We start from the raw sequence: 20854 nt of genomic DNA on the forward strand, positions 1-20854 counted from the left end.
TACTTAGGTAACTGTTAGGTAACTTAGTTAGGGGGAAGTTCAAACACTGGATTTGCTTGAGCTAACTGGACTCTAGAAAAAATGCAGTCAGAGTTCAGAGTGCTGCATCTAAACCAGGAAACTGCTGAGAAGTCCTCTGCTTTATGAGTAAGATCATACTGACTGCTAAAGTAACCTTTGGCCTTGGCGTTCAAGCTGTCTGTGATCCATTTGCTTTTGATGCAGCACAGCTGTATGTCCTTGGCTCGAGTTCACTGAAAAAATTGCTAAGTTGTGAGAAAGAAGCTGTGAGAAAGTACTTAAGCTAGAGCCACACAAGATAAGGGGAATAAAAATGCAAACAGAGGTCAGATTTTTTGAGATAGTCATTACTAGCAACTCCAGAATACAGGATTAAAAGCACTGGCATGTGCAAAAGTAAAACCTAAGAGGGAAAACTGGAAATCTGAATTTGGAAATTTGGCAAAATCAGCCAATTCTACTAAGCAGTGGAGACCAACCCTTTCTGAGCTAGAAGGCAACAGCCTGCCCAACGGAGATTCATCAGCTAGCTCAAAAGGACAGTGACTGTGATAATACTTATCTTAATAACATTATTCCTAGCTATTTACTGTCTGCATCGCCAAATATAGTTGCTTCATACTTAGAAGTTGCGTATATTCTGCTTACATAACATCTCTGCATGCAGGAACTGCTGCCCTCCTGGACAGGGAGTTGTTATACGAATCCCCACTGTTATGTGGAAATCACTGGTCTTTGAGCATTTTTTGTTGCCCAAGGTTGACATTGCCACGTATTGCGTGCTATAGTTGCACCCCAATTTTTTTGTGTGTGCTAGTAAATTTATAACCATATAGTACACATTGAGGCATAAATGGAAAAATCTGTCTCTGTGAAGTAAAGCTAAAAATTGGTTAGAGAGGCATATAAACACAGACAAACCAAAACCTATTGAAGTTTTGCCTCAGAAGTAACTAAAAGAGAGTTGAAAAATTATCCATTTTCTAAAATAAAATTTTTATATATGTATGTATACTCTGTTGATGAAGTACCTAGGCCCCTAAATATTTCAGCCCCAGGAAAATGGGTATGTGAGACATCAGTCTCCTAACTCACATATAAATTGCTGCCATAGAAAAACTAAATACTTTTTAAGGAGAGAGAGCATGGCCATCTTTGCTATATGATTCAGCCAGAGAATTATTTTATGCTTTCTACAACTATTGAATTTATATTTAAAACACATTAAATATTAGTTAGGAATTTAAAGGATTTTTAACCTCGGACTTGTACTATTTACACAACAATTATGAAAAAACTGACCAGCAGAAAATGTGAAATAAACTGACAGGAAGGAAATTCTTCAACACAGTTTACCATTACAGACTCTCTGTACTGAAAGTGCTGAATATATTTGCAATAGACAGGAAATTTTCTTCCTTTTTAATTTTCTAATTAACTTCAACTGATTTTGAAATTACCATCACTTGTTATTACAGCCTGAAGTCTGCTGCTCCATCATAATGTATGGTTCCTTGTTGCATGGTTCCTTGAAAAGCCTTTCTGAAGAGATTCAGTCTTTCTCAATATTGACAATTTATACAACATAAAACTTCTTTTAGTCCATCAAAATATACATTTAGTATTGATGTGAGGCAAATTTGATATGCTACAAGAGTGTACAATAAATGTCTTACTCCCTGTTTGTTACTGGCTTTTAACACTGACTTTGCTACAAGATAAGAGGTTAAGATTAACAGCATTTTGCAGCTGATTCATATATTCTGAACTCAAAACCAGCCACTTTTATTTTGCATTTGAACTCTTTCAAAGTCTGCTGCTAGAGTCTATGAAAAAAATTTTATTATGCACAAAGCACTCCAAAAACTGGGTATAACATACATTAGATATCACTGCATTGATATGCAATATCATACATTGCATATAAATCAACATCAATTACAAATATCTAATAAGTACCTATTTGTATGGAACACCTCTTATTTAAATGACAGACAAGCCAAAGAAAACAATAAACACAGTATGCTGAATTGTTTCTCTAAATTCTTATTAAAGCCTTGCAAATAGCAATGAATAAAGCTTAGAACATATGAACTATAATGCAAACATCACCGTATCTACTTTAGAAACTGTCTTCAACCCCTCTATGAGAATTCCACAAGTAGGATATATTTTACACTTACTCTCTTTCCTTCTGTAAGATTTTCCTCATCTCAGCCAAACGTAAGTTTAAGACTGATACATGTATAAAATCATTCTCTGTTGTCTTTGCTGTAGTGCCCAAACTTATTTTAGGTTCCTCCAAATAGATGCTGGGAAGTTCATTGGGGAAGAAATCAGGAGGCTTTGGCCTGAATTTTTTATTGTCATTGCATTGGTCTTTGTTTACATCCTGAGAAAACAAAAACATGACACCTGAGAAAAACATAAATGAATAAAAAAGTCTAACATATTTCCAGCAGGGCCTACCAAGGCTCTTCTAGACATTTAAGGAACATAGGTTACATCTTAGACAGTTGGACTATATATGGGTAGAAGGTGCAAAAATGTCAGTATATTTGAATAACTATCATTTTGTGATATGTCACAGCTTCTGTTATGACAAGCTTCATATCCAAAATATTTCTAATGTGTCTTTACTAAAGAAATATATTCCATTTCTATTTTGTTGGCTATAACTTTGGTGAAGAGAGAATCCTGGAACTAATAAAACCAGCAGTACAATTTATCCATACCAATAATGCATTGAGAAATTCTACATTATGAACTCTTAAATGTTTTATGTAAAGTGTGTTGAAGCAGGCTCATATAAGTTTTCCTTAAGGATCAAAGTATAGAGATATCTATTTTGAAGACACATGTTTTGCATACAAAACTTAAGAAAAACTAATATCAAAATAGGAGAAAAAAAATTAAAAATGAAATACAAGTTTTTGAGCGAGACTGAATGTCTCTTATAAACAAGTTTCCCTTAGAAATGTATTTGCTTTACCATATATGAGGAATTTTGTTTAAAAGCTAATCTCATTTTAGCAGTTTATTGACAATCCTTCACATCACTCCGTTCTTTTGAGTTTTTAGAAGAATGCCCAAAATTTAAATCAGAAAATACTAAAAACTGAAAAGATAAGAATGTTTCCCATTCACATATAAAGTTTTATTTTTCAAGTAGAAAATATTTTATACTACGGAGAAATAATTTAAGTATATTTTGTGGTATTTCCATCCAATGGCACATTTGTCAGCATGAAAACATGAAAGGCATGGGTTTTTTTGGCAAAATTTATTCTTCCTACTGACATTAAATTTTTTTTTCAGATTTCATAGGAATACAATATTGTTAATATGGATTAGAGAGCAAAATTTCCAAATGCAAATTCAGATATAAGATTTTGGCAATTTCCCGTGAACTAAAGTAAAAATTTTCCTACTTTCAACAATGCAGTGGAAAACATGTTCCTGCAATGTGTGAAAAAAAAAAAAAAATTACCTATATCTACAATGACTGGCATCTATCAGAAAAGAAATAATATTTTTCATGGTGCTGTCTATGAGGACTATACAGTGCATTTCAAGGAACAGAATTTAAGGCAGTTAAACATGAACAAATACTTCAATTTTTTATGAATATAACTGGATCTTTTGTATAGAGCTAGGAGCTGTTTAAACAATGTAGTTGCTCTATTTTTTTAATTCTTTATCATTTGCAAATCTATCTATTTGCAAAAAGAATTGCCTTACTTCTTCCCATGTTTTTGAAGTTCAAGGAAAATTAAATGATTTTATTTTAAAAGCCAAGAACCTAATTTGCTTTTCTGAAGAGGAAGAGGAATGTAAGTATACAAAGCATGGTTAATTCAGATAAGAGAGGTAACCTGTTACTGTAAAACATGAGAGAGAATCAAAATGATATTGTAAATTACAGGATATAAGAGTCTGCCTCTGTTCCTTAAATGTCTAGTCATAGTCCAAGGGTATCAATTGTTTTCAGTATTTTTCTTCATTAGAAATATTTAGAAGTGGCGGGGGGGGGGGGGGGACGCAAAGGATTTTGCTAGCGAATAGATAAGGGAGTATTTTGGCAAAAATCCTTGAAAAATTCCATTTCTACATGCATATTCATACTTCTCCACTTCTTCATGAACCACAAAAAAATATTTTCCATTCTTTACCTTCTTTGTGTCTTCTGCCCCAGGAATTTTGATGATTTTGTTTAGGTCTTTTGGAGGTTCTGGTTCCAAAAACATTAACAGGTTTTGGTCTTTTTTAATATAGGATATTTCTGAGCAACAGCATTCCGTTTTCCAAGGAGTTCCATTCGCTAAGTTTTCCTTCTCACTTACTAAATCCTGATTTATTTTTTTAAGCACACTTAGCTCTTTTATGACACTGTCTAATTTGATTCTCAATTGTCTTGCTTCCTCTTGTGCTTTATTTCTTTCTCCTCTAACTTTGCTCCATTTCTCCCTCCAATTAGCGGTGCAATCTGACCACCAGCGCATGGTCTTCTCCATTTGGGCAGCTCTGGCTTTGACTTCCTCCAGTTCCTGAATTTTTACTGCTTCAAAAATTTCCCAGTCACTGCTGTAACTTCTATCCATATGTGCATAATGAGGTGAATTTGGGTAGAAACTTTGAGACGGAAGATTTGAATGACACAGATGGTCACCTGGTTGCCAACATCTATCTAATTGATCATGTTGTGTTGGTTGGGTCCCAAAAATATCTATGTCTTCCATTTGTTTCTGAATGGAGTCTAAATTCATGTTTTGATTCATCATGTAATTTCACTCCTAAAAAAGACAACAACAGACAATAATTTAGCTTTTAATTAATTATATCGCATGAATAACCTTCAACAGTTGGGGGTTTTACTGCTGTAATAGTGATTTAATGATGTTTCTCACATTTTAAAAATGTAATTTATCAACAAGAAATAGATATTCAAATATCTTTCATTTAATACTTTTTGAATACAGCATAAACAGACATACCTATTACTTGGCTAGGATTTGCTTGCAAAGGAAGAGTAGTTAAGTAATCAGAGTGCTCTCAAAAATGTTTGAAGCTAAAGAAAACAGACAAAAGCTTTCTTCCTTCAAGACAAGACTGGATTGAATCAATAACTTTTATAAATATCTAGTAAGAAGTAGTTATTTGTCTAGAACTGCAATCACAAATCACTTGCCTTCTTTCCCAAGCTGTGGAATTTCATACTAGGTAAAACTTGCCTTACAATTTGCTACTTAATGCTTGATTTTTCTCTTGAAAAAAGGAAATCCAAAGGTCACAGCAGTTTAAAGAAAATTTAGCAAAACCCCTGTGACCTTTGGATTTCCTTTTTTCAAGAGAAAAATCAAGCATTTTTTAGAGGGGGCTTTATTTCACTGTTTACATGCCAGAAGATTTCCAGATAGTATATTCTTATATTATTCTTGAAAGTTCATATCCTACTGTACTGTGCAGTCTACCTCATACTGTGACTAGTATGACTCAGCTAGTTAATCTTGTTGCATTCTTTTTCATTATTTATCTTTTCATAATTTATTACTTATTAGGCAAAGAAAGAAAATGGTTTCTCAGAAATTGCTTCCCTACCCTACTGCTGAGAAAATGCTGACGTGGACAGTTTGCAGAGACAAGCCACTTATATCTCCTTGGTGTTTTTCCTCTTGGTTATGTTAAAAAACAAATCAGAGTGACTAAGCAAAAAAAGTTCAGGCAAATAAACAAACTTATAAATCTTGCTACTTCAGTAAAAGACTAAGTTGTTTAAAGTAAAAAAGAAATTTCTTTTATATTGTGATCTCCATTTGTAAAGAACCATGTTTATATGTTACAGCAATTAGTGCTAACACCTGCATTGGAAATGCAGAAGGCCAATGCTGCTAACAAAACACTGAAGAGTAGATAGTTTTGGCAGTACAATTCAGTTACGTCTCGTTTTGACCAAATATAAGTTTTTGCAGGTTTTATTACAGTTTTCCAGCTGTTTCCAACTTTTCTGTGTTTTCAGAACATTTATTTGCCATTTGTTTGGAGCTTATGGAGAACTGTTGTAGTGGAATACAGATATGAGAGGAGGAAAATGACACTGAAGGACTCCCAGTTCCCTTCATTATCGCTGTCTGGTGGAGTACCATCAAGCCCCACAACTGCACTACACAGATGTAGCAGAGCTGCTGCCAAAGCCTCATCAAGGTTGAGTTTTTCTTCTTCCTTGACCTACTTCCAGGTAATTTAATTTGAATAAGCCTTATCCAAAATACATAAATCCATTTAATTTGAATAAGCCTTATCCAAAATACAAAGATATTGCCACCCACAAACTTGTATGAGGCTCAGTAGAGCCGAAGTAACTAAATATTAATCTCTTGCAGTCGGTTGTTAATTTAACTTCTGGATTGTGGTTATTCCTTTGTTTCCTAAAAGTTTAATGAAAACAAAAGCAAACAGAATCACAGTAAATTTTAGATACATAATAATATATATAAAACATATTAAACAATGTAATAAATACATAATGAAATAATTGAAACTTTTGGATTTGTAAAAAGCACAATAAATTTTCCTTACATTTTTTCTGTCTGGCCCAAACTAGTAGATATCTATGGAAAAGTTTATTCCACTGTTCATAATCAGTAGCTTTTTTCAGTGGATTCTGCTAGCTTCTTTGCATATGGTTAAAATAAGGGAGAATTTTGGGGCCGCACAATATAAAAATCTTGAAAGATTAAGAAATAAGAATGGCAATATTTTTCTTCGAAAATTTGAAAAACCTGAGTTATTAATGAATCAGAATAGCCTGTTGCTGATGTTTCATTAAAGGTTTGAGGTGACTTTATCATTTGACATTCAGGAATCTTTCCAAAGCTGGAGAAAGGTTAAGATCACAGATGCCAGGATACAAAAAAGGAAACATTGGTCCTGAATTCCTGCTCCCCTCCACTGTGATAGCTCAAGTGTTCTTGAGGCTGGGACACTGCCAGTCAGATTAAATTTACAGTTGTAACAATTGAAGGAGGTTTGTACAATAAGCTGATGGTCTCTTAGGCTTCTAATCATTTTTTGATAGGCCAAACTTTGCCTGCACTTTTCAGCATGGATAGACAATCCCAAATCTGTACCTAAAATGCAAAAAAATTAAGAATTGAAAGAAGTCGTTCCTCCTCCAGGTAACAGAAGTGCTGTCTCACTCCGAGGTGGTAAAGAAAAGGAGGTATTTCTATTTTTTTATAACTTCCCTATGTCTTTTTCAGAAAATCTAATCAAAACAAGCTTTTTTAGATACCCCCTTTAAGACCACAAGAGGTAGAATAAAATATAATTTTTTCATTAAAAGAGACAGATGTCAACACAACTCATTTCAGTGGCTGGCTGACTCAGGATAAAAACAAAAAAAAATAATATAAATATATGCTGGATAATTGAAACAGGTAACAGGAATTTTATTAGAAGTATGAATTATGAAGATTTGTGCTTGTATCTATTTTTAAAGAAGTGGACCGAAATATTAGTTTTAAAAGAAGTAAAGACTTAAAAATGAGAAAAATGTATTGATTATTATAAAAGTTCTTAAACTGTCAAGAATGTCACAGTTCCAGAAGGATGATTAGGATGGACTTATTTTATCTTATTCATAGTTCATACCAATTTACTTTTTCATGTTCTCAAAAATGCTGCACAGATGAAATTATAATAAAAATAAGTCCACCAGTCCAGCTGAAGACTGTTGTAGTATTTAACCTGTTGATACTGAACCTTTAATCATCTCTATAGTCATAGTGGTATTTATAAAAGTAATAATTCTCTTTTCTCGTATATGACCACCTCAAAGAAATTATCATATATCTACACTGAACTCTGAAAAGTCTCATCTATAAAATATCTATATAATTTATATGTTCCAGAAGGAAAAAGAATAAATTTGAACTTGTATGCTAAAGAAAATTCAAAGAAGGAAGGTCCACGCTAATGCTGTTAGACACAGGTCTCTTCACATCAGAAATATCACAAGTCTGAAATCAATGCAACAATACTGTGTGGAGCTAGTTTTAAAGTCACTACCTGAGTTTACAGGAACAGACTAGCTGGCACAGCATATAGAGCTCAGTGTACATAATTGCTTAATAAAAGATAATTGCATAGAAAGATAAAATAAACTTAAAGAACTGGATGAAAATGGGGGTTTTCTGATCACCGAAGCCCTCTGATAGTTCCAGTTTTAACAGCTGAGGGATACAGAGGAACACTACAACCCTTTTAAAGTTGTTTTCCTTGATGGAATCATTTAAAATAAGTATGAACAAAATATATGAAGCAACATTCATTGTGTCGTGTGAGTGAAGTGTGATGACAGAGTGAGAACAGAGTGATGATAGTTCTCAGAGGAAAAAAAGACACAGACATTTGGTGAACACAAGTAACATAAGTCTCAACCATATTTAATTATATTGCAACCTTTCCTATTTACCTAATAAATCTGAGCAGCAGTAAGAAAGAGTAGAGCTCTTGATTTATTTTTGCCACCTATTGTGTTAGGTAAACAGAAGTATATTCACCCTTGATGGCACCATTAACAAAATCAAGAGGAGAGAAAAGAATTATTGCACTTTCCTCATGTTAATACCTGCTGACTGAACTCAGCATTTTCAGTCAGTTTAGTAGCTAGGGCAATGCTTGAGGATACAATTTCATCATCCTTTTACTAACTGCATGATTTAATCCTTAGTTACATGTCTTTTAATTATTAACACCTCAGCCAAACTTTTTTTAAGGTATTCTGTCATTAGAGAAAATGTCTGCTTTAGACTAAACAAGTTAATTTTCTTTTGTTTGATCTATAAATTTAATAGGACAAAATGAATCATAGTTCTTTTGTCAGTGTTACTGGAAAGTCAAAACTTTCCATGGTATTACTGCAGTTCACCCATCAACAAATCCTGACAAAGAGAAAAGGCCTTAAGGAAATGGGCAGGGGTGATGTGGTCATTATGGGAAGAATACTGGAAGTGATTTAACTCGCTCCCTGAAAACTTGGCTGTTTACTAAGGGCTGCTAACTACCAAGCTATCAACTCAATAAGAGGAGATTCAATTTTGTGTGTATGTTCCTGTTGCAAAGTTGGTTTTAATTAATAACCCTTAGGGGTCCCACCCAGTGCCTAGATGAAAAAATATTGCCAAGTAAATGATTGACATGTATGGTAAAAAAAAAATCACACTGGAAAATGATTTATGATATAGCTCAGTCTAAAAACACATCCATAAAAATTGTATCTTGTTACCAAAACCCTAAAAAATCCTGGCAACACACAGCCAGGAGGCTGATCATTTGGTTAGAAAAAAAAATATAGCACAAAACTCTGGGGAAGAACAAGTACCTGGTTACAGGAGTGGTTTAGACACACAGGGATGTAGGATTTATTTCAACAGCAATAAGAAAGGATGCCAAAAAGGAGGAGTGGCAAAAGTTCTGGTGAAACAAATTGTATTTTTTTTAAACAGTGGAACAGCACTTCACCATCATTCTACCAACGTAATGGAAGGTAAACTAATCTAGGAAAGTTCTCATGTGTATTACAACAAACACCTGGAGAGTGGAAAGAAATCCTTATAGGAGGATAAATTGTGGTGTTCAGAATATATTCCCTGCCTAAGCTATCATTGGTCTCACAGCTGCTTTAAGCCAGTGGTTTGCTAGTCCCTCATCCAGAGAAATACAATCTTAGGATCGATAACCTTTTAAAAGTAAAGTAGGACAAGCTTGGCTTAGTTCAAATCTTGTACAAAGGATTCTCCAGCTACTGCATCAGCCTCAAAATAATGGGACAGTAGATCGATGGAATAAACTACTAAACCAGCCAATATACAAGAATGGATCTGTTAATACTGTGGGAATCACATCTGTGAAACTTGTAAGTTGGTTACACAAGTGACAAAAATCCCACAAGAAGAACCACAGATAAGGAACTCTTATCAGTAGCTGCCCAAAATCCTGTTCAAACATAAATAAAACCCTTTTGAAGTCCATATAATGAGGTTGCAGTTAAATACACAAGTCCGGAGTCATCTGTGGGTCTCTCCTTTTACAATGAAAAAGGGAATAAGTTAAAAACAGAGGTTTGGAGTATGTCCAAGACTGGAATGTCTTCTCTTGCAGTAAGTGTCACCCTCCTGCATCACCATGGCAACACTGATAATTGGAACATATACCCAGAACTTATCAATAGCAGATCCTGCATTTTGGAACAACTCCATGATAACCCACCCTTAAACTACCTACAGAAGGAATACTGTCTGCAACATCACAAAGACACATATTGACAGTGAGTGATAACGTTACATTCACACTAAGATCTAAAGTGAACCTGAAATTACCGACATGTAGTTAACAGTGGACATGAAGATGTACATGGTTGTGACAGCAACAGAGTGAAAGGGGTAATACAGGCATGTGAGGAAACTAATCATATACCAGTGGCCCACAATACTTACAGCATATGTACACAATGAGAAAATACACAGCAATTATTTCATAAACACTTCTAATAATCACTGTGCAGATCAACATAAATGGATAAAATAAAGCTACCATTGCTCATGGCTGTGTATCTTTAAAAACAATCCAGTCTACTTCTTAGTAAAAGTGCCCTTCACGTAATGCAATTGCATTACATACAAAAGCCTATGATTATGACTCCAAAATTAATTGCAATGAACATACATTGAACATAACAATGTATACACTCCTGCATGGAATGAAATCTTCACTGATTACAATGATCATCTCTGTGATGGTGTCATTGGCCAAAAGGACATGGAGGCTAAAGAGATATCATTTAAAATCTATTGGGTAAAACTGGTATATGAACTGAATTAAATTGATACTAAAATCCTACCAAGTAAATTTCTTGATATTACAAAAAACTGAAGCTAGGATAACCAGAATGACTTGGAAAACTCTTAGAGGAAAAAAAAAAAAGTAAAAATATGACAATAATGAACATACAGCTGATCCCAAAGTCTGACATATACTGAGAGCAGTGCCAATGTGAGAGGTCGATGGGAGAGGAGCCTGTACATAGAGCTCAGTGGGTAGGAAGAGATAAGGGCTGATATTACCTGCAGCCAACAACTTCTGCATCTTTAAAAAGCAACTACCTGGCAGTTTCTTCAGATTACTCTAATTAGTTGAACTGCTACAGACCAAACTTCTGAGTTGGAAAGTGTAAAGGGCTAAGCTTACCCCCAACATTTTTGTAGCAGATCCAACAGCAGGCTGACTGAAGAGGCCCTTGTGCTTTTCAGTGTGGTATGGGGGTCATTCACTCCTCAGTAGAGGAGAAAGAATGAGCACTGGCATCAACAGCTTGGCAAATAGTTTGTTAACAGAAAAAATACAGTTTAGAGAACTTGCAAATAAGAGAGCTCGTGAACTAGGGAAATAATGAATTAGTGAGTTCATGAGTTGGACTAGTCTGTACAAAGATGATTTTAACATTGTTTGATGTCTTTAAGTTTTGGGGGTGTTGTTTGAGGCAGAGGATTTATTTTATGTTTTTTTTTTAATGAGCTCATAAGCTCATAAAATAAAGTTTAATTTACAAAGTACACTATGCTGTAAATTTGAGAGATCGAAACAAACTATGACATCATATACAAATTAATCTACTTCATGAAAATTAAAAGATAGTGCTTTCAAAGCTTTTTAATGCACAGCCAAAGATGATTCTGCTTATTATTTTTCCATAGCTATAAAAATATTAACAATATTAAACCATCTGGTACATTTTAAAGCTATATGGTTTCCAAACATTGTATTCTTTACATGTGTCATAACTAAAAAATCAGCCAAAAAATGGTCTGAAGAGACAAATAATACTAATTGTTTACTCCTATTAGGAGTTATGTGACAATTTTTCCCTCCTATTCATACTTCTCTAGTTTACTTTTAGCATAAAAATGTCAATAAAAATCTAATTTATTTCCAAACCCCTTTTTATTTCCTTCTCATGCCCAGTAACTAAAAACAGTTATGGTATGAAAATGACAAAGTATAAAGTTATGTTTTTAACTTCACGAAGAGAAGTCTTTTCGGGTTTGTCAGGTTTTGTTTCAGTGAGGTGTTGCTGCTGTTCTGTGCTTTTTTGTTCAATTAGGACATCTTAAAAATGTCAGAAAAATACCTGATCTGCTTTAGACATCAGTTTGGATAGTATGACATATTAAGTGTCTCTTTGAGATAAAATGAAATCACAGCAGTAATTAATTAATGTTCTGATACATAAGACTAAAATTATGCAACCTCATCTTCCTTCTATAATGTATCATCCACCCGAATATTTTAAATGCAAGAGACAATGTCAGGCCTAAATCTTAGTTTCCAAGTTCTTTAATTGTCAAAGTTCCTAAAGACTCAAATGCTTTACCAAAAAACACAAAAATAGATAGAACTAAAGAACATAAACCCAAAATATTTGAGAAATTTGACCGGAAGCTTCTCTTTAAAGTTTAAACTTTAAACTCTTTAAAGAGAGAAGTGCTAAGTAGTGTTCCACATTCCTTATAGGTCTGACCACATTTCTAATCTTGGGAACACAGAATATCACTATTTTTCTTATTATTTCTTTATGATATAGACACCTTTGCATTGAAAATGAATTAATAAATTTAATCTCACGAGACACTAAAAAACTCCAGAGGCAGAAAAGATGTAGGGTTAAATGTAAGCAAGCCCTTAATAGTAGGATCTGTGTAAAACTGGAGTCTGATCCCACTTCTGAGTTGATCAACACTACAGGATGAGACAGAATAATATGACAGAGAGGGAAGGCAAAAGCAGAGACCCAAGTTTCAATTAGGCCTTCTATTAAAATAACCATAACCAAAGTTTGCCAGCTACTCTATCAGGCCTAAACTGTTAAAAACTAGAAAGTAATCACAGGAAAATGGTAGTTTGGCAGGGAAAATTGCATTTTACTACAATCCAAAACATTGTGACAGACATGGTATTTCTGAAGCATCCCCAGAAAGTGCATTATTACATCAGTTGTCCACGTATAGCTAAATTCCCAGGAGAAGAGTTAAAGGATGAGCAGTAAAGATAGTAACTGAAAGAAAAAAAAAAAAACATAGAGGAATCAGTAAGTAAAAGAAAGACTCAGAATTGGCTTAATCTTTTTTCTGTTTTAGGAGACCAAAGGAAAATAAAGTCATCACCATAATGCTGAAATCAGCATTTTACACCATGCAACAGGATTAAGTATACTGCTTCTTGATATTCCAGTATCCATTGTGAGAACCAAAATTCTCTGACTCTAGAGGAGGAATCCTTTCTATTATTAATAGTAGTTTGCTTCTCCTGGCGATTTTAATAATTCACATGAAGGCATGTAGGGTAAAATTGCATATATATAATTTATATCTTAAAAAAAACATGAAGTAGCCCTAAGTGGCCCTTAGGCTGGTCATGCCAGTCACGTTTCCAGTTTGTCCTCATTTGTTATCCTTTTCCACAACCTATTTTAATCCTTTGAAATAAGATTTACAATTCCAGGTGTAAGTCTTCCCACTCATTTTAGAGAAAATAAAAACTCTAAGTGTGACAGGAGTTCTTGTGAAACAAAGGCATGCCATGTAGGAATCTTAAATATGATGCTCTGAGCAAGGAGGATGATCTCATCTCCCCTAACACGGGTCTCTGAGCAGCATGGTTTCTGAGGAGCTCTAGAAGCCTGTTTCTCCCAGTTTTAACAATGTTGCCGTGAGATCCAGGAAATGAGACAAAATTAAGATCACAATTGTGAATCTCAGAACATGTAACTTTTGGCCAAATGGGTCACAAAACACCATGTAAGTAGGGAAGAGCCAGAAGAAACAAGGCCCTTTTGTGACAGCACTGAACTGCCTTAGAAGCAGCAATTTTGCACTGTTGTCAGGAGTCAGCTGTAAGGAACACAGAAAAAAAAGAAAAAAGGCTTTATCCCCCAAATCTATTCTGCCAACAGAAACTGCAAATATGAGAACACTGTGTACAAAGGAAAGGGGTGAACAAGATAATCAAGCATTCCCAGATACTTCCTAGGCTGAAGGTCAGTTCTAAGCACCAGTGGAAACAATCCAGGAAAAATATGCCAGTAACAGCAATAACTAGTGTCTTGCAGGAAACATTTACTTCTTCATGAAGTTTCACAAAACTTTGCATTTGGACTGATGCACGTATTGAAATGATTACCTATACCATGCTTCATCTAACCATGAGTTATTATATATTTCTTTCAATTGTGTGGTTTACTTTTGTGAAATATAGTGAAACTTTCTATGTCAATAGTAGAATTTAACCACAGGACTGGTATAGCTGACATGGCTCAAAGCTTTTAAAAACTGAGTGGGTATTTCTTTCCACAGAACACCCCTAGGTAAAGTGAATTTGTTCTATTAAGTTACATTAAGACAAAAGCTGTCAATAATTAAAAGCAGCATATTTTACATTTTTTTTACCAGTGGGGTGCGGGAGGTGGAGGTGGTCTTTAAACTTGCTCAAAATGAAATGCTGTCATTCTCTTTAAAAAAGGATGCCATAAAAAGGACAGGTCCACTTTGCTGTGGTCCTATGTACAGTTTTTTTCCTTTTACCATTTTCTCTCCATGACTAAATATCCATTTTAAAGTAGAATCCTCTTCAGTGTTTAAATTGTTTTTTAAAACACATGCATACAGTAGATTTTGTATAATATTACACGGACTATATACATACGTACATACTATATATATATATACCGTAAACATAGGCATTCATAAAAAAGACTACTTGGAATGTAGTCACAGATTATGATAATGTAAAGACTAAACAAATGTTACTCTTTCTTTCACTTTTTTGTTTTTGGCTGCCAATTTTAAAAAAACTCTAAACAGTTTGGATAACATTTCTTCAGATGAGAACCAGAATTATATACTTACTCTCATTTAGGTCTACTGGGTAATACAAGTGATTACATATCACTGGAATATCTTTCGAAGTCTTTTACAGCAATAAGCTGATGTTTCTTCACATCTTTGAAGTTGTATTCAAATCCTTAGGGTTAAATATGGGTAACATAAATATTTGTACATACAGATGTTGTCATTTACTACCCATAAGGTCAAAAGAATCTCTGAAGTACTGTTTTAAATATAATTTACAGTAACTTCATTTCCCCAAGAATGTTTTGTTTGATTACAAACTTTCATAACATTTCACCCATATATTTTATACATTCAAGTCTGTAGTATTGATATTCATTCCCCAGCCACTACACTTGAAAAAATATATTTTATAATCAGATTATGCAGGGAGAGAAGTGAGTGTGTTTGACACCAACAACTTTCTCAGACAGTCTCAAAAAGAACTAAGTATTAAGAAGAAGTTAAACCAATCATAACCCAACTAAATTTGGTAGCTGTGACTTTTGAGACAGTTTGCTTGGCTAGCTCCCCTTTGAGATTTGATTATCACTTTTTACTAGGATATGTTCACTGAAAAAAAGAGGCAAAATATACTTCCTAGACAATTATGATAAATATGAACTCTCAAAATTTTACAATCTTTCAGAGTAAACAACTTACAAACAGTTTTACCAAACCTAATGTAAACTTCTGAGTTAAACAAGTAGCTAAGTCCCCTAAATTCTAATCAGTGATTCTATGTGAAGATTGGAATATATTGTCCAAATTATTATTAGGAAAAACAGGTTATGGATCAGAATAATAATAATAGCTTCAACTGAGAACAGATTCAGAGTGTATTTAAAATAAGGCAATGGTTAATTCATACAAAATAATTCATATCAGTTAAACGTCTGGTCTAATAGGTATCTTCTGAATAGCATAGAGAGATTTCTTTAGAACAATAGTAGCCAGTTGTTCAACTTGAAACAAGTAATTGCTTCAGAAGAATAGAGTTCACATTAGTTAGTACTAGTTCACTATACTGAAACACTATCTTATTTCAATTTAGTTTATAACTAAAGATACAAGCAAACTCTTCCTGTGATTTATGGAAACTCCTATAGGCATCTTGTTCTTCAGGCACAATGAAATTTGTTCTTAGTCACATTAAAATGGTATCCTTTTTTTGGTGGGTTTTTTTTTGGTTTTTTTTTTTTTCAGCAGTTCCACAGCTAAAATGAAAAATAACTGAGTGCATTAGTCTTCCTCCTCTGTTTACACAGAAAGCAGAGTAAGTAAGTTTCAGTGAGTGTTTAGCATGACAAACATTTTTTAACCCACATCGAAATAAACTGCAGTGCTGACAGGGTCATTCCCTTTACTGGGAGCAAGTCGGATAACCAGGTAGTGTCTTACACTGCTCAGCTTCATTACAAGAGAACCAGTAGTCAGTCACAATAGAGAATCTCAAAAGACTCAGCTCGATCCGAGTTGTCAGTGTGTTATTACAGGATACCAGCTCAGCCAGTGCACACATGCACTGTCTTGCTTATACTGAGAAGCAGCCCTTTAACATGACACAGAATCTTGCATGGATTTCCTCTGAACTTTTCAGAACGAGGGAAGACTACAGAAATGCAGGGAAATGACACCCAAGGTATATATCATCCACAAGCTTAGATCTGCCTTTGAGTATGTAACCTATAATTGGTCTTAGAGGTCCTGATAAGCATTAAAGCTGGCTGTAAGTTAAAATTCAAAGAAGACAAGAAAATAAAATATTTCACTCAGCTAGTGATTTTCATCCAGGGTATTAGTTAAACAATATAAGCTATGTGAAACATAAATATTTGCAAATAAGCTATAAATAAGTTTACAATAGCACACAATTAAGACAAAAGACCATTTTTTCATGTTGAATTCTCAAGGGTTAAATTCCTTTCCCAGCTATTGATAATATTAACATTTTACTATTTTATGTTTCATTTACTTGAGTTCAAAAACCAAATTCACCTTTTTGTGAGAGCCACTGTAGCTTCCTATTGAATATAGTTGAGGAGGCTCAACTACTCCCAAACACAACTGGGGACTTCATAGATCTGTAGGAGTTTTACCACATTTTTAGGCTGGGCTACAGGTCAGGTCAGCTGGGCTTCATTCAGCCTCAAAAGGAAGTTAAGAAATGAAACCTGAAGACAGACTAACCATTCTGAAAAGCACTTTACTGAAGAATTAGGTCAGATGCAATGCTAAAACATGTTCATACAAACAGTAGAGGTCATTTAACTATATAGAGAAGCTTCATTATTTAGACAAAATCATCACAAGTTTATTTTCTAGAGTTTGTGCCTCAATTCTGACTTTTATGTTACTCATTTGGAAAGTAACCTTGAACTGGATGGCTTCATTTCATTTACAGGCTTTTCTTTTCCTAACAGAAAAAACCCACTGTGTTGTGGAAATTGTGGGGTTTGTTTTGTTTTGGTTTTGGTTTTGGGTGGTTTTTTTGTTTGTTTGTTTGTTTGTTGTTGTTTTTTTTTCCTAGTGTGACTTTTTTGGTTTTTTTCTTCTCTTTATTTTATTTTCAGTAAAGTGGGAAGATGTAATGGCATATCTCTGAAAAATTCAAGTTCCTAATCCCTATTTATACTCTGGAAATGATTCAGATTTTTAAAACCCTGAACAGTATCTTAAAACCATATGCTTTATGATACAAGAGATCAAGAATTGTTGTGTTAGGGTTGAAATCATTTATGATGGTTTCCTGTTCAAAATGTGACCACTCTTAAAGGAAATCTCATAAATTGGGAGTAGGGAAAATTAATCACAAATATCTCATGATTTGGTTCAGACCAAGACATAAAACACTCCAGTGCTTACTAGGACACAAAACAATTTTTCTCCAAAACACTACTCAGAATCCAGAAACAAGTGATTTCCCACCCACACAAGTAGACAAGTAAGAACACTCAAGAATATTTTGTTTTCTATGGGTCAGAGCATATCCCTTTGGCTGGTTCAACTACTCTGATGTAGTTGTATCAGAATTAACAAGTCTGTTGTGTGGAGATGTTTTTGGTTTTATCAGAACAGTTTTTTATCAGAATATTCTTTTAAGAATGTTCCTTTAAAAATGATTGCTATTTGGATATTTATATGTAATTATTCTTATTTTTCCCTAACCTGTCTAGTATTTTAACACAATCTCAAGCCTTTTAATAGATCATGGACTGAGATTTAATGTTTGTGTGATTTAATGCTGTAAGATATTATCCCATGACAACCTCAACTCCACTAAATCATCCTTAAGGGAAATGAATAAAGGAATAATCCACATTGTGACTTTAACCTGGATTCCACAGTTACTAGAGTGGTCAAATAAAATAAATCACAAAGTATCATCTGTTGTGTCCTAGAAGTCACTTAAACGCATAGAGAAGCATGCCTACTTATTCTCTCAGTGCCCATTCACTACAGGCCAATATGTAGTCCCACTAAAAGAGAAGAAATTATTTCAATAACTGATGACTACTCAACGTGACAGAAGGGAAATTGGCACCCTTTTTTAAAAATGGTCACCTACAAAAGTTATGGAGAAACATCCAAGTCAACTGAAAATACATTTTAAAAAATAATCCAAGCAATAGGAGCTTTCATGAAAATTCCATCCTGGTATTCCTCCAGTAATGTGATTGACATCAAATAAGAATGGGCTTGGTTAAATCAGACTTCAAGATTACTTAATTATCATGAGCGGAGAATCAAACTGTTCAGGAAGGATCTTTTTCACAATAAATCAGTCAATTAAAGATCATTGTATGGACTAGATAGAGAATAGGAGTGAATAAATTAGGTGAGCCCATGGAAAAGGCTTCCCCAAGAAATTGTGGATGTTCCATCCCCAGAAGTGTTCAGGGCCAGGTTGGATGGGCCTTAAGCAACCTGCTGTACTGGGGCCTTCCCTGTCCATGGTGGTGGGATTGAACTAGATGATCTTTTAAGTCCTTTTTAACCCAAACCTTTCTATGAATCTATGATTCCATGAATACTAAATTTGTACACTTCAAATGGTTCCAATATCTACCCTTCTTGTGTCGAAGTAAACCACAATAATTTAAGCCTGTTCATTAACAGCTCCTTTAGTGTATTCATTTTCAGGTGGTTTATTTTTCAGATTTACTCAAGGTTAACACAGTATTTTATTCTTAAGGTGAAAAAGTGGACTCAATTCAAAGCTGGCTATATGCAAATACAAAAAAAACCACCCCCAGACATCTAACTCCACGTTTTTCAATTTTTTTGTAGATGCCTCTGGAAGTGATATGACTAGTTCTATTAATGATATCTACAATATTTTGGAAATTTATTTATCTTCATTATATTGTGCAAAGAACTGCATTCAGAAACACAGAAGTAACTTTTCTGACAACACAGGAAATCTAAACCAAAAACTAGGAGTCTAGCTATATGATTATTTATAGCAGAGTCTGCTTCATAAAATGTTTGTTAGAATCAGTGAGAACTAACACAAACAAAATGCAGCTATCTGGATAGGCAGTGGGAAGCCCATTAGTACTATTTGCTATATCTGCTTATTAAACTTATGAATATTGCTTTTGAAATTTGACTCTTGGTTCTCATTGCTGAAGGATCATCCCCAGTGTCTCACACCATCTCTGACACTTGCCTTTAAAATAGTGACAGACTGAATATATTTGTCCAGCATCAATAAATCATACTATCAAAAAAAATGTTTCATTGCATTAGAATATTACCACACAGCTAAGAATGCATTTTTCTTATCCCATCTTCAGATATTTCCTGAAGGAAATTAAGATTATACAACTCATTATTGAGTTGCATAACTTATGAAAATAGAAACACTGTGAAAACACTGCTTTCCAACAAAAAAATGCAGTATGAACTTCTGCAAACTCATAACAATATTTTCATGAGATAATACCATAATACCACACCCATTAAAGGTACAAAAGTTTTACTAGTTTATGCCATTACATATGCATTTCACAAAGTAATTTTAAAAAGGTTTTCAGTAGTAAAACTGTAACCTGTGAAATTTCTGCATTTATAATAATTTCTAATCAAAAGTAAGAAATAATTTTTAACAAACTGTCACTTAGAAAATTTTAAAAACTTACCTGTTATGGTAAGTAAGCATTCTACTACACTTGAAAAACAAATTATGATTAAGGGGACGTTAGAAGTAATATTACATGATAGTAGCAAAAAAACATAGAAGAGAAGAATCTAGCTAGATAACTTAGCCACATACTTCAAATACTGTTCTCTGATCTTCAGTACTTTTGCTGGGCATTTCAGACTGTTTTCCTCCTTACCATCAGCCTGGTAGTAACTCATACTTTGTCCCTGAAGAGATTTATAGAAATTAAATATTAAACCCACAAGCTTAAGACCCCTTACCGTCTGAGTTTGCTGGGCTCCTCTTGCTTCTCAGTATAACAGACATATGTGTAAACAACAGAATTTCCTGCATCCTTTTCTCATCTGCACTGTACTGGGACTTGGCCAACTGGATTATTTACAGCATTAAAGCCACTCCACAGTAACTTGAAAAAGATTCTCATTGGTCAGGCATTATCAAAACTAAAACCACATTTTTATTTTAAGTACAAGTCATTTATACAAAATAAAACTTTTTGTAATACTGTTTTTCATGAAGCATTATTTGTTCAGTTTTCATTTCTCCGTCCCTTTCTAAACTGAAGACTGTGACCCCAGTCCCTCAAATATTATGTGTAAGATGAAATTAGTTATTAGAATCACAGTACTTAAGCACAGGTCCTAGTACTCAACCAAATTGGTTGGATTCTTATGCCACTACTTGCTCCTGCTATCCCTCCTAAATTTTAAATAGCCTAAAATAA

The 20854-nt window shown here is 34.1% G+C and overlaps 1 protein-coding gene across 3 annotated transcripts in view; it reads right to left on the reverse strand.

Annotated features, from left to right (window-relative positions):
* CCDC102B (coiled-coil domain containing 102B) overlaps positions 1-20466 on the reverse strand; it is a 136811-nt gene extending 116345 nt beyond the window's left edge. For all 3 annotated transcript variants that reach the window (XM_066328408.1, XM_066328393.1, XM_066328401.1), the window contains exons 1-4: positions 20391-20466; positions 7026-7148; positions 4194-4814; positions 2205-2413 (exon numbers count right to left, since the gene is read on the reverse strand). In XM_066328408.1, the coding sequence (XP_066184505.1) occupies positions 2205-2413; positions 4194-4802 (818 nt within the window). In that variant the 5' untranslated portion in view covers positions 4803-4814; positions 7026-7148; positions 20391-20466. The remainder of the gene's footprint in view (positions 1-2204; positions 2414-4193; positions 4815-7025; positions 7149-20390) is intronic.
* Between the last annotated feature and the right edge of the window lie 388 nt (positions 20467-20854).

Source organism: Sylvia atricapilla, chromosome 1 (genome assembly GCF_009819655.1).
Source record: "Sylvia atricapilla isolate bSylAtr1 chromosome 1, bSylAtr1.pri, whole genome shotgun sequence".
Lineage (NCBI taxonomy): Eukaryota > Metazoa > Chordata > Aves > Passeriformes > Sylviidae > Sylvia > Sylvia atricapilla.